This window comes from Monomorium pharaonis, chromosome 8 (genome assembly GCF_013373865.1).
Source record: "Monomorium pharaonis isolate MP-MQ-018 chromosome 8, ASM1337386v2, whole genome shotgun sequence".
In the NCBI taxonomy this organism is placed as follows: Eukaryota; Metazoa; Arthropoda; class Insecta; order Hymenoptera; family Formicidae; genus Monomorium; species Monomorium pharaonis.
The window spans coordinates 23,012,149-23,031,580 of NC_050474.1; the positions used below are offsets into that span (position 1 = coordinate 23,012,149).

At 36.6% G+C, this 19,432-nt stretch overlaps 3 protein-coding genes across 6 annotated transcripts; 2 read left to right on the top strand and 1 right to left on the bottom strand.

Moving 5' to 3' along the window:
* The first annotated feature begins 4,127 nt into the window (after positions 1 to 4,127).
* LOC105833585 (S-phase kinase-associated protein 1) lies at positions 4,128 to 6,287 on the top strand. The gene is made up of 3 exons (XM_012675425.3): positions 4,128 to 4,378; positions 5,171 to 5,449; positions 5,575 to 6,287. The coding sequence occupies exons 2-3, from the start codon at positions 5,171 to 5,173 to the stop codon at positions 5,782 to 5,784; spliced, it is 489 nt and encodes a 162-aa protein (XP_012530879.1). The 5' UTR covers positions 4,128 to 4,378; the 3' UTR covers positions 5,785 to 6,287.
* A 141-nt stretch (positions 6,288 to 6,428) lies between these two features.
* LOC105833582 (beta-alanine-activating enzyme) lies at positions 6,429 to 11,205 on the top strand. 4 transcript variants are annotated; one of them, XM_012675422.3, is made up of 10 exons: positions 6,429 to 6,625; positions 6,750 to 6,990; positions 7,075 to 7,542; positions 7,629 to 7,996; positions 8,088 to 8,176; positions 8,287 to 9,191; positions 9,335 to 9,483; positions 9,559 to 9,740; positions 9,936 to 10,199; positions 10,260 to 11,205. In XM_012675422.3, exons 1-10 carry the CDS (start codon positions 6,613 to 6,615, stop codon positions 10,644 to 10,646), a joined length of 3,066 nt encoding a protein of 1,021 aa, XP_012530876.2. In that variant the 5' UTR covers positions 6,429 to 6,612; the 3' UTR covers positions 10,647 to 11,205. The 4 variants fall into 4 exon arrangements, with proteins under 4 accessions (XP_012530876.2, XP_028046483.2, XP_012530873.2 ...); XM_012675419.3 differs by lacking the exon at positions 6,429 to 6,625 and having other exon boundaries at positions 6,643 to 6,990; XM_012675420.3 differs by lacking the exon at positions 6,429 to 6,625 and having other exon boundaries at positions 6,644 to 6,990; positions 9,559 to 9,722.
* Positions 11,206 to 11,291: 86 nt separating this feature from the next.
* LOC105833579 (rab GDP dissociation inhibitor beta) lies at positions 11,292 to 19,178 on the bottom strand. Its single transcript, XM_036290707.1, has 5 exons — positions 18,561 to 19,178; positions 13,604 to 14,017; positions 13,285 to 13,498; positions 13,027 to 13,209; positions 11,292 to 12,815 (listed from the first exon to the last, which is right to left on the bottom strand). The coding sequence occupies exons 1-5, from the start codon at positions 18,719 to 18,721 to the stop codon at positions 12,459 to 12,461; spliced, it is 1,329 nt and encodes a 442-aa protein (XP_036146600.1). The 5' UTR covers positions 18,722 to 19,178; the 3' UTR covers positions 11,292 to 12,458.
* Between the last annotated feature and the right edge of the window lie 254 nt (positions 19,179 to 19,432).

Below are 19,432 nucleotides of genomic sequence, written 5' to 3' on the forward strand. Positions count from 1 at the left end.
AATTCATCTTTATCGAGGGGTTTATCCTTGTTAATGATAAGTACAATGTCTCTTCAGAGCGTTTATATATCCTTTACGCCGTTGTATATCCTTTTCGCCCCAATTACCGGCGCGGCGGCTTGCTAATCCGGTTAACACTGCTTTATGCAATTTTTATCGTAATTGAGCAAACGCGTGTTCAAAGAGAAGCTTTGCTACCGCATAATGTTGCACCGTTTGTTTTTATTAATGCTGAGTTGCATAATTGCGCTCTAAGACAGATTGAATCATACATTTATATGCAATTAATGATCGTATAAAACGAAGATTTAATCCGCATCGAAATTATTATGTATCGCGCAGTTATTATAGATGTATCACTTTTAACTCTCTGGTCGATTTTTAAGTATTACGATAGTAGTAATATCTTGATAAATCCTCGACAAATAATTCGATAGTTAGTACTTAGTCCAATTTGTAAATATCAATCATGAAAAATTTCTTTAGATTAAATAATACCATATTTTATTCCTAACACAAATGATAAATTATTCAGAAACATTGACAAACAACGTGAATATCTTCTAATAATATTATATAGTATCCTATTTCTAAACTTTCACAAATATTTTTACAAATATCGTATAATACATGAAGAGTATTCCTCCCCAAGAGAAAGTAACTTTAAATGTCTCTCCTCGGCCACCAAACGTAGAAATTGCAAAGTGAACTTTATAATTGTTGTATTAAATTCCTGCAATGACGTTTTTTTTAATGCGGGTAAAGACTTTATCACTACGATTCACTTTGCGAAAGAGAATTTAAGATATGATCAAAAGACACGGAACTACTTAAAAAAAAAAGAAAGGGAGAGAGCATTTCGATGAGTTAAAAGCAATCTTAGACATTTAATTAGTCACGAGTCGCCGACGTTATTCATATTAATCACAAAAGCAAATTATTTTCCAGAATTCAAAAGTGTTTGATATGTGATTATACTTATATACCTGTAGCAAGGCCTCCGAAAATATACATATAAACTTTTTCTTAAACTTCAAACTTCAATTCCTACAATGTTGAACAATAATATAATATTGTATATATAATATACAATATATAAATTAAAATATAAAAATAAATTTACTAATAAATATAAATTATAAAAATAAATATAATACATAATCCTTCACTTTCATTTTTAACCCTTTCAATTACGATACAAACGTTGTAAATTTTTAAAAATAATAACTAAATTCTTTATGTGTGTGCGTGTACGTAGAAACATTATAATCTTGTTATCCCGTAAATTTACAAAGCGTAGCAAGAATAACTCTAACAAAAATAATCACTGTAGCAGAGTTGCCGGATTAAAATTGTTAAAGTAACAGTGATAAACTTTAGCCATATAGAGTTTCCAATCTGAGACGATTTGGTAATCCCAAGATCTCAGGATTAGAAACCCTAGCCACGTGCTTCTCTACGACTATGCGGTATAATTTCGCATTAGCTTCTTCGATAAGTAAGTAAAATGCCCTCAACTTTCCTAGGAACTGAATCTAGCAACCAATCTTGCGTAATCCTCGATTGACAGACAATTGGTTGTTGAATAACTACCGATTGCAGCATGTGCAATAGAAACGCATCGATCGCGAACCTTTGCCTTTCCTCTGGACTTAATCGACATTATTATGTAATTTATTGTAATACGGATCCTCTGAACCAATAAAAGTTTACTTTCCGAATCAGTAAAAGTTTTTCAAATATTTTTTTCCCTTGATGTTTTGGTTAAATAGATTTTCTTTTTCCCTTCAAAACCGAGAAATAAAATTCCTAAAATTCTTAAACTTAAGAAATAAGTAGTCAAGGAATGTTGATCCTGAAGGAATTGAGGGTGTGAAATAAAATTGTACCTTTTGAGAAAAATCGATTCAAGTATGATAATTAATATTAGGTGATCGTTTAAACAACTGACTTACATAACAACATTAACCATTTTTCAAAGATTAACGAAACGTCCAACTAAGAAATCTAGTACGTAATGTGTTTCGTTCGCATTTGTTCTGCTCACTATACTTTTTCAACTCCTTATTTCTCACTTTTATGGCTTATGTCTCTCACAACCTTGAAACCAAATGTTATCGTGATCACACAAAGGATTTCCTTTCTTTGGCGTCCTTTCCATTCCTGGTCGAACAAATAAAGATTGAAAAACGAAGAGACGGATTTTTTTTCTAATGGGGTGGGACCGACGGAGGGTCAACCCGCAAGTTTCTGACGGACAGCTTATATATATGTATCGCATGTTTATACGGCTGTGTGAGCTTTGCGTGGGCACTGGCGCCGGCCGTTCATTCCGTGTGCATCGTGAACTTTATAGATTCCCGGAGCCGAAGCGGGTTTCTGCGTAATCCTGTGGCCTCCAAAAATTGCCGCGTCACACCCGGTTCTCCTTCGGGTAGCTCCGTTATGTACCGAGGGGAGAATAAGAAAAGGATGATCAGGGCGGCGCGGTCGCGCGAGTGGCAGAGGTCGGTGACTTCGATACTCATAATCGCGGTAACGACGGGTTCCTCTCGATCGCGAAATTTACGACGTTATTTCACGCCTCGCAATCTTTTATTAAAGGACTTTTGAGAAGCACGTGAAACGTGAGAATTAACGGATTTAAAGCTCATAATTCGGGGTCTCTCTGTTAGCAAAAATTTCCGATGCAACTCTTTTAACGGCTGTCCTCCATTCTTCCTCAAACGTCCTACGCTTCGTCAGCGCGTCAGCTTGGGAAATTATTCTATTGAAGAAAATCGAGAGATATTTTTTTCCAGCCTATAATAATCACTGTTTCACCTATCTAATTCAATTTTAATTTTATTTATTTCATATATAATTTTCTCTTTCGGCTGATTGTGAGTCAATCCAGCAATAAAATATTACCCTCTGGGAGATCGTAAGCATAAACGCGCGTAACGGCTCGAATTACTCGTTTGCTTCTATATCGAAAGTACCTAACGACGACGACGACCGTTCTAACAATAAAACGATATTTGGCTTTTCAGCTGGATAAACGATCTGGTTTGTGTCTTTCGGAAATCACGAAAAACTTGCCGATCAAACGAATGCGCGCTTTTAAAAGTACGTGGCTAAAGTAAATCGGCCTACGCAACATTGAGCGCTTAAGGAAATAAATGTAGATGTCTAAAACTGTAATATATAAATATATAATAATTATTATCGATTGTAAAAATAAAAACGTCGCGTTGTTAAGAAATATTTATTTTATTAGCAAATATATTAAAAAGAAATTGTCGAAAGATAAAAAATCAAATGTTTAGATTTGTATATGTTGAAATTATAAGTTATTATTCATTAATCAATCATATTATTATAAATCAACAAATCAAAACAAGATGCCCAAAGTAGCTCTCGCGTGGACACGAATAAAATCTATACCAGAAAACAGTATTCCTCGAGTAATTTTTTGGTTAAAAAATGTTAAAAATGGTAAAAATTATTAAAAAAGTATTTTACAATCTGTTAATTAAAAAATCACTTTCATTACATTCAAATCACAATCATTAATTGTTATCTATATCAAAAATTTATCACAAAATCCTTGTTAAAAATGTATCGCGTGAAATCATAATTTTTGCGAAAATGATTTCTACTTAATAATATCTTTTATAATTGAGTGTTTCACTTAATTATTTTCCTTTTTCTATTTGTTAAGCGTGCGCTAATCAGATCGCCTTATTCTATTTTCTCTTTAATTTTATCGCATTATTATTTATAAAATTAAATGTAACGATTATATAATTAGCAAATATAATTATGTGAATATCAATCGCAAAATGTTAAGTTCAAGTAGATTAGCTAAAATATAAAATGACCGTCGATTGCGATTGCGGATTAGTTACCTCTGCTTCATACGCAACGTGAGAAAAAGGCCTTGTAACGCTATCTGCTGTACCAGAGAGAAACCTGAGACCGATCATCTTGTCGTTAGGTATCTCCGTTCACGGACGGAACGCGATGTATGTGTGAGTGTGTGTGTGCTCGAATTCGGATCATCGCGCAGCACAGCAGCCATCTCGCGTATGAATGCAGCATGTTAGGCTTCCAAGTAACTATAGATGTCGCGTCAAGCGAGAAGAAAAATAGCTGATCCGCAACGTCCCGCGTCTATCCCATGTTTCTTCACTCTTTCTGTCGTCAACAACCAGGGAAAGCAAGGAACGCACCTGTATGTGCTAGTCAAGGGTTGTCGCGGATTGACGTGATCGAGCGTCGTCGAGGAAGAAAGGATCAGCGGAAGAGGAACGCGACAAAAGGGAGAAACGCGTGAATTCGTGTGAAGGAACTGCGCTTACTTTTGAATCTCACGTCTTGTGCTGTGATCGAAAAGGTAATCAATTTCGTTCGATACAATTGTGTTCCGGCTGAGACAACGCATCGTGCGAAATCCGGACGTCGGTGTTTGTAACATATACAATAAAAACGCGATGACGAACGACGAGAATAACAGATGATAAAATGGCGAATTATGGGATCGTGCAAAACGGGCTAGGTTAGGGGTGTTCACGACAACGCTACCCGTGCTACCCGTTCGCCTCGCACGCATGGAAAAACGCTTGCGCGTGGTTGAAAATACTTCTACAATCAGTAAAAATCGTTAGAACCATAGCTCGGGATCGTCCTTGTGCGACGCGAATCGGTTTTACTTACGTTACAAAATGGAAGTCAGTTAGGTCTAGGTAAATATACACTGTAAGAAGGAAACAACCCAAATGGAATTTCCTTTTCGTTTCTCCACTTTTTTTACACGTAGAACTCATTATCTAGAAACGAATCATTTCAGGATAATTTTTGTTTAATTAAATATTTTTATTTTTTAAATTTATTGCTAATTGCTTTGTCAAATTTAAGGGAAAAATAAAATATCTAGAAATATTCGAGAATAATCTAGAATAGTCTAGAATAGTTTAGAAATGTACAAAGTAATTTCGGGAATTTTCGTCCAATTAACCTTTTGCCTCACTTAAACTATTGTTAATTGCTTGTTTAAAACTAAAAAAAAAGAATATAATTTTGCTAGCATGTTGTTCTCGAAGATTCACAAAAGAATTTTTCAAGTATTTTAAAAGTACCTCATTTGAAGTATTGTTTGATTTATAATGTGTAAATCTGTGTTGCACAGATGCCTAACATTAAGCTACAGAGTTCTGATGGCGAGGTGTTTGAAGTTGATGTTGAGATCGCCAAATGTTCAGTCACCATCAAGACTATGTTAGAGGATCTTGGTATGGACGAGGAGGAGGAGGAGATTGTACCTTTGCCGAATGTTAATTCGGCCATCTTGAGAAAGGTCATACAGTGGGCTACATATCACAAGGATGATCCACCACCACCAGAGGACGATGAGAATAAAGAAAAGCGTACTGATGATATTAGCTCTTGGGATGCAGATTTCCTGAAGGTAAATACATTCTATGTCAATTATGTAAACAATTGGCTCTTTATTATTGAATATTAAAAATTTAACTATTCTCGAATTATAATATCAAATTTTATATGAATTTAATATATGTGTTTTTGTTGCAGGTGGATCAAGGAACTCTCTTTGAATTGATCTTGGCAGCCAACTATCTGGATATTAAAGGACTCTTGGATGTTACATGCAAAACCGTCGCCAATATGATCAAAGGCAAGACGCCCGAAGAGATTCGCAAAACATTCAACATCAAGAATGATTTTACAGCTTCTGAGGAAGAACAAGTGCGCAAGGAGAACGAATGGTGTGAAGAGAAATAGATGGGCTCGCGATTTCTTATAATTGCGGGAATGTTTCGAGTGTTAAATAATTCATCATTGCGTTACTAGATGTCGAACTTAAACGAAGCACCGCGTTAATAACTTTAATAAATTTCTCTCCCAGTGGCGCAATTTTTTTTTTCATGAAAGAATAAAATCCCAATTTACTGTAAAATCAAATAACTATGCAAATAACTATCCAAATATGTATCACGTAGGTTCATTGTTATTTATTTCAAGTAAAGGTAGGATAATAATTGTAAATTACTTTGTGAAATATATATTTACACTCTTCACTCTTTAAAATTTGTTGGAGGACATTGCCTTGAACATGGCCAACAATTAAATATAATGTATGTTAACTTTTAATTTTCTTATTTTCAAGCTTCTAGGATACGACTTTAGAAAACGCTAATGATTTTATATAGTACAATATTACAAATTTATATTTAAGGATATGTACACATGTGGTTTAAAAATATTAATAAACTTAAAAGTAATTATTTATATCTTTATATTTTCTACTCATCCCAAATCTTTCAAAAACAAGTTAATTTTAAATACATATGTAAAGAATTAGTGCAAAATCAATTTTGTATTTTGTAAGTTATAATTTTCCTGTAACTTGCAGGTAATGTTACAAGTTGAGAACCCGTATCTCCTAACCTCAAGTTAAAAACTACATAACCTACAATAACGTTCAATTTAAATGTTCAATATCTTATTATCCGTATTCGTATTACGAAAAAAATTATTTTATTAATATATGTTTAATTGTTAAAGAAATTAAATTTTTAAATGTATCATTGAGTACGTTAAATCTATATTATGAGTCAAGCAAGTGAGTATATATCAGCAATTATTTATAATTATACAAACTTGTTTGTAATCAAGACAAAAACATTAATTTTTAAATGTGATACGAATGTTATTTATTGAATTTCTTTTAACCAATTGTACTAAAGGACTAAAGACACAAAGAGATAAAGATGGTTCACAAACTTTACACGATGCATGCAATTGGACTTATCTTGATAAACCAGCTCTAGAATATCATGATTTAGAAAATGTTAAGATTATAAGTTACAGAGAACTGAAAGCAGCGAAAGAAATAATTTTTAGTCATTTGAAATGCATCGAATATCCTGAATTTATTGGCATTGACTTTAACATTTTAGAGTATTGCGTGCCTTCTTTAATGCTTGGGTAAAATCCTATTGTCAAATATATTTAATTAGATGATTAATTTGTTGTTATGATATTTATCTTGAATTCCTTTTTCTTTCACAGAATCCTTGATAGCGGACATGCCTTCTTTAATGTACCTACAGATCCACTGACATATATAAATATATTTGGCTCTTTAAATGTAAAATATATTTTTACGAGATCTATAACATCTAACAGAGAGATCATATGTCAATTCGATATTCATGGACAGTCAGTATATTTGACAAAATCAATAGACACGATAGAAAGAAAAGGTCAAGAAAATATCAATAATAGAAAATATTGTTTTGCATATGCAATTGCCACTTCTGGCTCAACTGGAGCACCAAAAATTGTCAAAGTGCCTCATCCTTGTATATTGCCTAATATTATGGATTTAAGAAAAATCCTGAATATAACAAGCTCCGATAAAATCACACAACTAACAAATTTTACTTTTGATCCTAGCATTGTTGAAATTTTCTTAAGCCTTTATTGCGCTGCAACTTTGTTCATGGTTTCGAAAGGATTAAAGAATGAGGCTGGCAGGTAAATAAATAATTAATAAATCTGTTAATAAATGCTAAAAGGAAATAAAATAAAATTTACAATACAAACGTTTAAATATTTTTTAGACTCTTAGAAGAAATATTTCTTGCTCGTATAACAGTTCTTCAAATCACTCCATCGTTTTTCTTCCACCAATGGTCCACTGAACGCTTGAAAACAACAATCTTGAACAAAGATTCCGAATTAAGGATTCTTCTTATGGGTGGAGAACCATTCCCTAGCACGAAATTGCTATCGAAAGCTAGTCATTCGCGAAATACTACACGAGTATTTAACATCTATGGTATAACCGAAGTATCATGTTGGTCTAGTATTAATGAAATCGTCAAAAACGTAGATGAACCTTGCCTAGGTGAACCTTTATCAGAAACTATATTTCAAATCAGGAATGAAAATAATGAAGTAATTAGGGGCGAAGGCATTCTTTATGTTGGTCAGTTTTTAATATTACGAGTTATGTGAAATATTTTTATAGAATTCATTTTTTATGTAAAATACTTTTCATATATTTGTTTTTAATGTAGGCAGCACCACTAGGATTTGTATTGTTGGAAATGAAACTGAGGAAAATCTGAATAAGCCAGTTTTTCGTGATACTGGCGATGTCGTTTCGGTATAAGTTCTATTTGCAAATTATTGGAAAAAAAATTTCCATAATTTATCTAAGATTATTTTCAACAATAAGGATGAGCCTATTCAAATTTGTTACTTTTGTTTTCTTAGATAGATGATCAACATAGAATCTTCTACAGAGGAAGACGAAATAATATTGTAAAAAGATTTGGGAATAAAGTGAACTTGCGAGAGCTCGAGAGAGTCGTGATGGAATTGAGTTTCGTACAAAATTGTGCTACGTTCTGGGACATAGAAAGTCACAAATTATATCTCTGTTTAGCTACTACAGATACAAAAGAAGACTTCTCTAAATTAAGAGATGATATAATGTTGCACTTAAAGATATTACCAGCAATCTATAAACCTGACAAAATCATTAAAGTAGAACACTTTAGCTTTACTACCAGTGGAAAAATTTGTCAGACATCGCTGAGAGAAATGTGTAGAAACTCCGAAACAGAAGTTGTTAATGTAAATGAATGCATGTTAATGCATTCACATGTTAATGCAAATAAAATATTTGAAAACTTATGGAACAATCATATAAAATCATCTAAAAACATTGGTTTTTTAATGTCAGGCGGTACGTCAATAGCAGCGCTTCAGATCTCAAGCGCCATCGCTCAGACCTTTAATATAGAATTTCCCGAATTAATTGGTATGTTGTTAAAAGATTCTACATGCGATGAATGCGCCAATTATATCACAAGTATTTTAATTAGCCGAGATTGTGACAAGGCTATCAGTCATTCCATCGATATATCTTTTAATAATGATCCTTCCGAAAGGATACTTAATACAGAAAATTGTGCAATAGAACCACCACGAAGAAACTTTACACTATCATCAAATAGGAAATATTGGTACAAATGCAGAGGAAAAATATATGGCAAATTAGCAGAAGAAGACAATATCAAATCTTTTTTAAAAAATATATCAAATGTCGAAGTATTGGCGATTTATAATCTGCAAAAGTGCATCGATGCCTCGCCAACTATATATTGTTATTCCGCGTAAGAATAATTTTGAAAAAAATCATTTTAGTAAAAAATGTACAGAGAATCTGTGTGTGTGTGTGTGTGTGTGTGTGTGTGATTCACTTCATCAATATCTTGGGAAGTGAATTTAAAATAATATAACATTTGTTCATTTCTAGAGCAGAATTATATGTAACAGTCGGTTCACATTCTGGCATTATATGTACTGCTAATTTGCTGGAAACCGGTAATCCGCCGTATGAAATAAAACTACCGGATAGAATAGAAGCTTCAGTTTTAACACTAAGCAATTTTCGTGGAATTGTGGGTAAGCCTCATATTGATATTGCAATTTAATGATTAACATTTAACAAGTGACATAAGTGAATATTCTTAATCACAGGCTGTTACGATGGATACATTTACTGTATTCATTTAAAAACTGGTGACATAATTTGGAAGTTTCAAACGCAGGACATGGTTAAATGTACCGCGGTAATGTGTGTGCAAGGGAGCAAAATATTTGTGGGTTCCTATGACTTCCATATATATTGTCTTTCGACTGAGGTATACGATATTAAGTCAGTAAGCTAATTAATTTAAATAAAATTCACTTAATTAATTTTTTTAACTGTACTAAAGTTTTGAAAACATAACTTTAATAGGTCTTAAGCTTAGGTACCTTACACTTTAGATTATTCATTATCTATGTCTCAATATAAATAATTAAAATTGTGATAAATTATGTACGTTTTACCTGTAAAGTATGTCATTTTACAGGATGGTACTCAAATTTGGAAAATTAAAGCTAGCAAAGGTGGAATCTGTGCTACCGGTTGTCTGCATCAACAAACAACTTCAGTTCTTTTTGGGACATTAGATGGTTCGTGCTTGGCTTTAGAGCAATCCTCAGGACGTATCATTTGGAAACATAAACTACAGGATCCGATATTTGTCGCGCCTATTGTTCTCAGGACTGGATATGTCTTATTTTGTTCCGTAGCTGGAACTTTATGTTGTTTTGATATCGAAACTGATTGTCAGGTATTATACATCTTCCTTCTTTTTATTTACTCCATGTTCTAGCAACTTTTATTGTTGCAGATGTGGCGATATATGATATATGGCAATGTATTTTCATATCCCATGATATGGACTCCCGAGTCCATGGACGAAGAGTATGTCGTATTAGCTAGTCATAACAAAAATATATACTGTTTAAAAATGCCACAAAGAACAATCGAAGAAAAACCAAAATTGAGATATACGTTACAACTCCAGTCGCCTATTTTCGCGACTGCTTGGTGTGAAGATGGGTATATGTTTGTGGCATGTACAGACGGCATCTTTAAAATATTCGATCTTCTAAAAGGCAAATTATTAGCGACCAAGCAATTTCCCGGCGAGATATTTTCCTCGCCAGTCATTCATAACAATCTCGCAGTTTTGGGATGCAGAGATAATAATCTATATGTTTTAAAACTTAGTTAAACGTCATATAATACATAAAAATCTGTACTAAGAATGTGATTATTTGTATTAAGTTCCTCGCATCCTTCGATTTTTTAACGAGATTAGTCGGAATTGCAAAAGTACACGGTTAATACAATATCGTTTATTCCATTCAGCTCTCGTGTGTTACAAGTTGATGGATAATGATGTTGCAGAGACAAGTGTTCGTTATCCGAGTATATAACCGTTTTTCCATCACTTTTTCATACGTGATGTAAAATTGCGTGTGCCCATCGTAACCCATGCGAAAGTGCAAGCAAAATGCGTGAGTCTAGGAAAACGGCCGATTCATCTTTTCTTGCTGACCCATACATACGCCATTAATTAATAATTAATTGATCGATGTGCATGCGAACATTTGCGCTCACTCGCCTTTTCCTTATCAGGTAACGATATAATAATGATTTATTATGCAAATGAAGTAGTCCCAATCTCAAGCTCACACGAAACAACAATATTTCAACGACTTCATTTTCTCAATATTTATATATATGTATACATATCTTTTTTGTAATATATAATATATATATACTATGTAGATTTTTTAATAATATATCTATGTAATGAAATGCTTGGCCGCTCCGGATATCCTCCTTCGTTTTAACGTTTCGGTATCGACCTTCGTTTTTTTTTCTTACTTGCCATCGACTTTGTCTCAAGCATATATGAGCATACGACTTCCCTATTCCTAATTTCATTTCTGAACGTTGAAGATATCTAATCGTGCTATTGATAGTTACGAATTGTTTCCTAAACGAAACGGTTCTTTAACGAGAAAAATGAATATGGAAGATGAAACATAGTTACAATTATATACGCGTACACATCAAATAACGCATTGTATCTTGCTATCCCTAATTTTGCTACACAGTCAATAAGCAAGGGAAACTTATCAATGGAATATATTTTCACCCGCCCATTTGGCAAATCGCACAAAACTATAAACTATAACATTATTCGATTTTGTTGAAACAATAAATGCAAGTTAAACAACCTAAAATCAAACGTCCAAATACGAGTAAATTTTTTTTCAATTTACAACTGAGAAACTTTTCAGAAGTATCTTCACATCTATAGAAATTACCGGCTAATCTAAACAGAGATATGAGACTTATATCATTATCATTATATCAATTAGTTTAACAATGTATTATAGTTTTTGTAGCAACATGATGTTGTTACAATACTTGTAGATTTTTTTTGTACAATCTGATCTGCCGATAAACGTTTCACTTATTTCGATATATTAAAATATGATACATAGGTATACACGCTGTGACGGACGTCTCAATTATCTTTATTTCCTTCTCTTTTATTATTCTTTGTTCGAATGTATATTGGCAGATTGGATTCGTGTATTGTTTCGTGTAAAATATAAATTTATAAGAGGATCTAACCTTATATAATCCGGTTCGAAATCGTAGAAATAGAGTCCGAGTCTTTTTCTGTGTGAATGTAGAGAATTCGTGCGTTTCGTTTAAGACTGTGCCACAGGAACGGTAGACAAGGAGGGTAGGGTGAGACAGAGAAAAATTGGATAGAGAATTTTTAGTTTTGCCTCCATTTTTCATCCTCTATCAAAGAGAATCTACATAATTAGGCACAGGTCTGCTCGCAGCGTGACTTGTTCCATGGTATCTGCCTTGAGACACTGTCGCAAGCCGACGCAGTCGTCGGCAATCGTCAAACGATGTTTCCTCTTTTAATCGAATACGCAAATACACTGGGCGCTTCAATTTTTCCCCATAATGTTGTGTGATGTGTATGCACGCGCGCATTTTGCGATTACGGTTACTGGTCTTCATCGCCGAGTTCATGCTTAACCTTGTTAAAGTCAAACTCTTCGCCGGTGGCGCGTTTGAATATATCAAGCACGTCTAAACAGGTGGTCTCAAAGTGCGTAGTAGCATCGTAACTGGTGGATATGAATATCTGGCTATTAAGACCATCGTCCACTGGTACCATGTAGTCGGAGATGCTGATAAATTTCTGCTTGACTGGGCCAAGCAGGTCCAGACCAGGCTTGATCTCGGTTTCTGGATTCTTTGTCTCAACCGTGGTCGAAACCATGGCGATGAACCAGCCTTTCGCCGCTACTTGATGAGTATACGACACCAGAGACACATATATGTCGGAATTACGACCGACCTGAAAAAAGAATAAGTATTTGATTAAAAATCAAGGATTACATATATAATAATAAAAGTTCACATTTATGTGAATAAATAGTTTACAAGGTTTTGGATTGAATCTTTTGAAGGTTTTTATAATATCAAAATTAAAGAAAAAACTGCACATTATCAAGTTTATTGATATTATTGGAAATCTTGCATATGCGATAAAATTTACTATTAATCACCTGCTTCTGAGGAATGATGATTTGCGTGGATAGTGCGTCAGCTGTGTTTGGTATAGGATGATCCATGAGACATATGCATCTTATCACTTGACCGACCTTCTTCACACGATCAGATACGTATGTAGGATCACAAAAAACTTGTTTGCATTGAGCTACCTCATCACCGGAACGAACGCCTACCACCTGTATGAAGCAACAATTAATTTCAATGACTAAGTGTAAGTTTAATTGTAGAGATACGGCAAACGTGATACTTACTTTGCCATCCTTTATGACGATTTCATCGATCGGCTTGTCTAACATGTATGTGCCGCCATAAATGGCGCTAAGACGCGCGAATCCCTGCGGAAGTTCGCCTAGACCATACATCGGATAGAGATACGGTGATTTTCCATACCGCGCTAAACTATCGCTATACAGTTTAATTCTCCTAATGGTAGTTACCGCGGTTTGACCTATGTAGTCGTCATCCCTAATTAAACATAAATATAAACATTCTTTAATAAACTCTTTTTATTTATGAGTTCTTTTAATTTCACCATAAATTACTTGTCCTGAAAAGTTTACCAATTATTACCTGTACAATGCTAACGCGTGTCCAGTGAAGTCCTGCGTGTTCTTATCCAAGTTAAATTTGCTATACAGTGCGCTCATGCTGTTATTGAAGGGATCGAAACCATCCCACGTTTTAGGATCGTCTTCCTGCATGTTCTGCACCCACATAAGGAAGCTGCGGAACCGCCGTTTTTCGAATAGGCCCATCAGATCGCTAGACAGAGCTTCTTGCTGATCGATCGGCACCTTCGAGATCTTGCCCGATTTGTATACATATGAACCCTCCACTGATTTGAACTCCAAGTAACGTGTCACACCCGTGTGAATGAGCAGCTTGACGAGAAGCCCATTCGCCATCAGGAATTTTGGTATCAAGTCAACATTCCAATCCCGACCGCGGCCATAGCTCTCGTCCGGCGATGGGGCCTTGAACTTACTGAACAACACAAGCACGATAATTAAAAAACGGATATCTATCTAAATTATAAAGGGTATATGTATTATATCCATTATGTTATTTGAAAATAACGTAATGGAAAGTATAACAAAGCCCGATAAAACAAAATTCAATTCAATTACATTTAATTAGAGTAATTGCTTTTTAAAGTGATTAAAGATATTAAATATCTGCCTTGTTTTCTAATTCTCTTATGGGATTTGTGTCGCAAAGGTATTTTGAAACATAACAGAGGTATAAAAATATGTAGAAAGACAAATCACACGACAAAGTGTCGATCAGTTAAGTCGATAATTTCCACGACTCGCAATTAAAAAGTTCGAGTCGGACTTCCGCTTTCATAGTCTTTATCTGCGTTCAGAAACCGCGACTGTGAATTATCAAAGAAAATTATTTTTGTACAAAGCTGCTGCGTCTGCACGGTGTTAATGTTCGCGAACCTGTAGGCATCGTTTAGGTTGACAATTCGTTCGGAAATGATGACTAAACGATACCGCAAACATAACGCGAAACCAAGCAATTTATTGACAATGATAAGATGGGTTAGCCGCGTGCGATAATTTATTAAGAGCTCGTGTTCCTCACTTTCGTTATTGGTTTCTCTGTCCAAACGACGCAAAGTGCCGCCCGTAAGAAGCGTTGCAACGTAAATATATTCTACAATTTATCCTTCTATTCCTCACGATTATTCGTATCGATTAGTTTTATTCTCGTCCAGATTCATTCTGAACCTCATTTAAATTCGTCATATTTTTAGCAGGTGAGATGATGAACGCGATTTATCCTCATCTCAATTGTTTTTTCCACTTGTACAAATTCATTGAATTCATTCGCAATCGCGAGAGGTAGCAAGTAGAGTGTAGACGGAAAGTCAATCGGGACTCGCGTGTCGCCGCGCGTCTAATGTGCATTTCTCGCCTTTTTTTTTACGCGAGGCAATTACGTGCAATCCTCGGAACGGCCGCCGTTCCGCTTTCCATCTGCATTCGCCGCGAGTAGTGTAAAGTCCTCCTTTTTTCCGTCGGACGGACAGACGAACTTTCATGCTCGCGCGATACTGTATACGAGAGGACATAACGGACGGTGTCGAGTGTCGGCAACAGGATATCCGTGCTTTTCAGGTGATGCCGCGCCTGTCGGCAAAATGCGGACCCTACAAAACGCCAGGCGGCGAAAGGACAGAAAGCGGAGTCGAGAAGTAGAGGACCCTAATCGCGAACTTATGACATTTCACCATGCCTTTTTTTCCTGGCAATTATCGCGCGGCCCGCACTGAGAAAAATGGTTTTATTATAATAATAAAACGGTTCTGGTTGAGCGTATTCTTATTAAACGAAACAGAATTTCTGGTTATCATAACAAGATTTTACAGCTTATAACTACACCGTTTGGTTAACTGTACTATAAGGATTTGATTAAGTTTTTCTTGTTGGATCTACAAAACTTCTTGTTGAATCTACAAAATAATACAAAACTTCTTGTTATATTTACAAAAATAGTGATAATGCTGGCGCCTTCGTTCTCGCAGCGCAAGTCGGTGCATGCCAATCTCGCGCAAACCAACGCGGTATCGATGCGATACTAATATCACGCGGTACCCATAAGGTAGCTTTTATATTTGTTTCGTGTATCTTACAATCGTGTATTTATATTATTCTGTTCAACGGCATGGCGGACGAAAAAATGTCTTCTCTTCTGCGCGAATGGAATTTCGACAGCTATATAGAGATTTTTAGAGGTTAGTAAAATATATGTAAAATATATGCAGTGTACTTTAAACCAAGATATATTGTTATTATTTTAAAAACTCTATCCAAACTCGTTTTTTAACCAAAAAATTGTGTTAACCTAATAAAACAATATAATAAGATTAACAAGAAATTTTTGTAGAGTTTTGTAAACCTAACAAAACGATGTAGTAAGATTAACAAGAAATTCTGGTAGATTCAAACAGAATGGAATTAACCAGAATCCTCTGGTAATTCCAACTACAAAATTTGTATCGTTCATTTTCGAACAAACGGACAGGTTGAATCAACCAAAATTTCTCATAAAACAACAAAACTTTTTTTCCAGTGCGAAAGTGTGCCTTGGCAAAGTCGCGGTGAGAGGAACGCGAAAAACAATGTGGAACAATGTCATCTCGAGCATTATCTCTCTCTCACTCCTCTATCCATTGCAGCGTCCGATCTCTTTTACAACTGTACAAACGTAATGTCCAGCTTCCACGGCATAAAATCTTATGAATAAATTAAAATTGGAGTTGGCAAATATTACATTATTTTTTATTAACATTTCACAACATTAGACAATTATTTTATGTGTTAAAACATTTAACATGGAAAACAGTGACAAAAATAGTGACTTTTGTCATGCAATTAATTGGGACTTATTTAAAGCACGAGATATATTAAAGGACGCGATGGAAGCTGGATGTTCAGCTTAATGCGGAAATCTCGCAGAGGAAATTGTATGTGTAACCGAAAGAGAAAAGGGAAGGAGGACGGTGAAGGTAATTACCGCGGTGACTCGATGTTCGATCGTGTTTCCTACGTAATTAGTGGTGTAACGCGATAAACGCTGAGAAACAGTATTCCGCATCAAGTCGCTCAGAATTATAGTAAAAGTCTATCGCATGAGCCGCAAATTGACACGCCTGTAAATCAACATGTACACGTGTGTGTTTCATGTCTTATATATGTGAAAATATACCAAATCATGTTGATTTGTATTGCACACTGTCGCTTATCGGGAGTTTCTCAGTAATCAAGGTCAAATTCGCCGACAATGGAATCATTATGTTCTGCGTCACATGCACCGATGGAAAAAAACGCTAATAATTAAATGCATAAAATAATAGATAATAAAAATTGCGAAATATACCAACAAAAATAAAATTAAAAAAAATAAATTAGCAAATTTATGATGAGTATGTTTTAAGACAATTATCAAGAGAGAGATAGAGAGAAAATATTCTTTAAGATAGTTACTTGCTAAAAAAATTGAATAATTGTTTTCCTAGTAGTAGAATTTTTCCACGTGTTTGCAATAAATCAATAATATAAATTTTTATTACAAAAAGAAGATAGTGCAAATTCTTTTCATATTTAAAATAAAATAAAAACTCGTGTTGATTAAAGAGAAGGAAAAGACCAGAGGTGTAGAGAGTGTAGCTGAGAAGCGCCAGTGCGGAATACCGCAGTGAAGCATGGCAGACGAACTGTCATGGATGAAGATTAACGTTCTCGAATACGGCGGGAAGAATTACGCGACGAAAAGAATTACAAGGAAAATTTAAGAATTTAACGCGGAGCCAAATTATTACGCGGCAACGAACGATTTCGCCACGTTCGATCGAGCGGTTCTCTCTCTTTCTCGGGGGATTGAGAGAGGGAAGGGTGGCGGATTCTCTTTCCCCTCCCCTATCTGCACTCGAGTGTAATCGTTGCGAAGGCCGACGGTACCGAACTTTTCCGCTGTTCGTTCGTGCGGTCGGTAGCAATGACCGGAATTCGTAATTAGCGTTGAACGTCCCTTGCCGTATTCGGTGCTAAACGCAGCGATAGATTCTGCTCCAAAATGTCGACCTACAAATGAATTCGTTTTAATTCCGCGCCAGGTCTCATCTATTCTCTAGCTCTTTCCTCTCTACATGTTTCCAAACGTTTGATATATTCCTTTCAGCTGACTCATGTACCCTTGTATTCTCTCTATCCTTTATCTTCCAACGTCCAATTACATATCTATATGCATACATTTCATTTCAAGTGCAGAAAGTGCAATACGCAAAGATTGATAGAGATTGACTAATCTCCTGCCGACGTCAGAATGAGAATTCATTTCGCGGAGAATCCTGCGTAGAATCTCGAGAGATGACGATTACGTCGTCGCCACGTCGGATAATTTTTCTCGGTCAACCGGGCGGCAATAAAGTTGCGAAAGTTACGCGCGCGGGATCTGCGTCCCGACGCTGACTCGATTAATCACGAAGAGGAGAATCAAAAGCGCGACTCGCCGTCGCGTTCAGACGATTCGCGCGCGCGGCGGGAATGCGGGCTCGAGAATCGATACGCTTCCCCCTCACTCGTATGTGGCGCAGTTCCGATGGTACGCTGCTATATTCCCCACGAGAACGTATCTTTATCTCCCTTCCCCCGTCGTCAACGATACCCTGATGCTCTTTCCTCTCGGTCCCTCCGCATACGTACAGATTAACGAGATTTCTATCGCGGAAGGAAGCTAAAGGAAATGAAATCGATATCCGCAATCGTACCGTATCATGTCGCTCCAGCTGTCGACAACGGCCGTTTCCCGCCGAGGGGCGGACGGAGGAAGAAGGGAGAAGAGGGAGAGGGACGGAACGTAACATTTGTCGAACGGTACTGTCGCGTTTTATGCTCAAGAGGCGTCGTTCTTTTGGACGTTCTCTGGATTTGCTTGAGGGGAGAAAGAGAGAGAGAGAGAGAGAGAGAGAGAGAGAAAGATAAAAAAAAGGGCGGACGGACGAGATGAAAGTACTCACCTGAACAGGTCCTCAAGGGGCGTGATGGAGGCCGACTCGCCGCCGTAGTACTTGTTGCGGTCGATGTGCAGCACCCGTTTGCCACTGACGGAGAGCATGCCCGAGAGGATGCACTCCTTCAGGCCGGTCCCGAGAACGATCGCGTCGTACTCTTCATTCATGTTCGCGCCGGGAAGCGAAATCCAAGTCGAGGGGGAAAAGAAAGAGGAAGGTTAAGGACTCGAGTCTTCCTGAAGAAGTATCGCGCGACTTGAACGCCAAGTGTGCTGCTCGCCAACACTGTCTCCCTTTCCCTCTCTCTCTCTCTCTCTCTCGCGTGTATTCCCTGTCACGGACTGCCTCTCTTTCTCTCGTTCTCTCGCGCTCTGCCGCGTGTCCTACGACGTCGCGCTGACCGAGGAAGCGCTGTCTGCTACGCGATGGCTACGTGACACGACACTTGCACGGTACAGCACGGTACGGCACGGCGCGGCACGGCACGGCGCGAAGCGGAAGGAAGACCAGCTCTTTCGCTCGCTTTGCTCTGTCGACACGGTGACGGTAACGGCAGCAGCAACGGTAGCGGCGACGACGATGACGACGACGACGACGACGTTGGCGACGGCGGCGGCGGCAGAGACACGATGGTGGGGTGGTGATGGTGGCAGTGGCGGATGACGTTGACTTTCCCCTAGGCTCCCGTGTATCTCATGTCGACGCGTTGCGGAGCGGCTCTAAAGCTAAAGAGAGACCTTACCGTAATTCGTATTTACCTATGCGATTAGCGACAATTAAGATCCATTTCGAACTTCTTGTACGATTTGTCTTTTTTCTGTAATAAGAAAAGAGAAAAGGAGAAAATATAGACTATGAAAAAAAGAACCAGATTTATT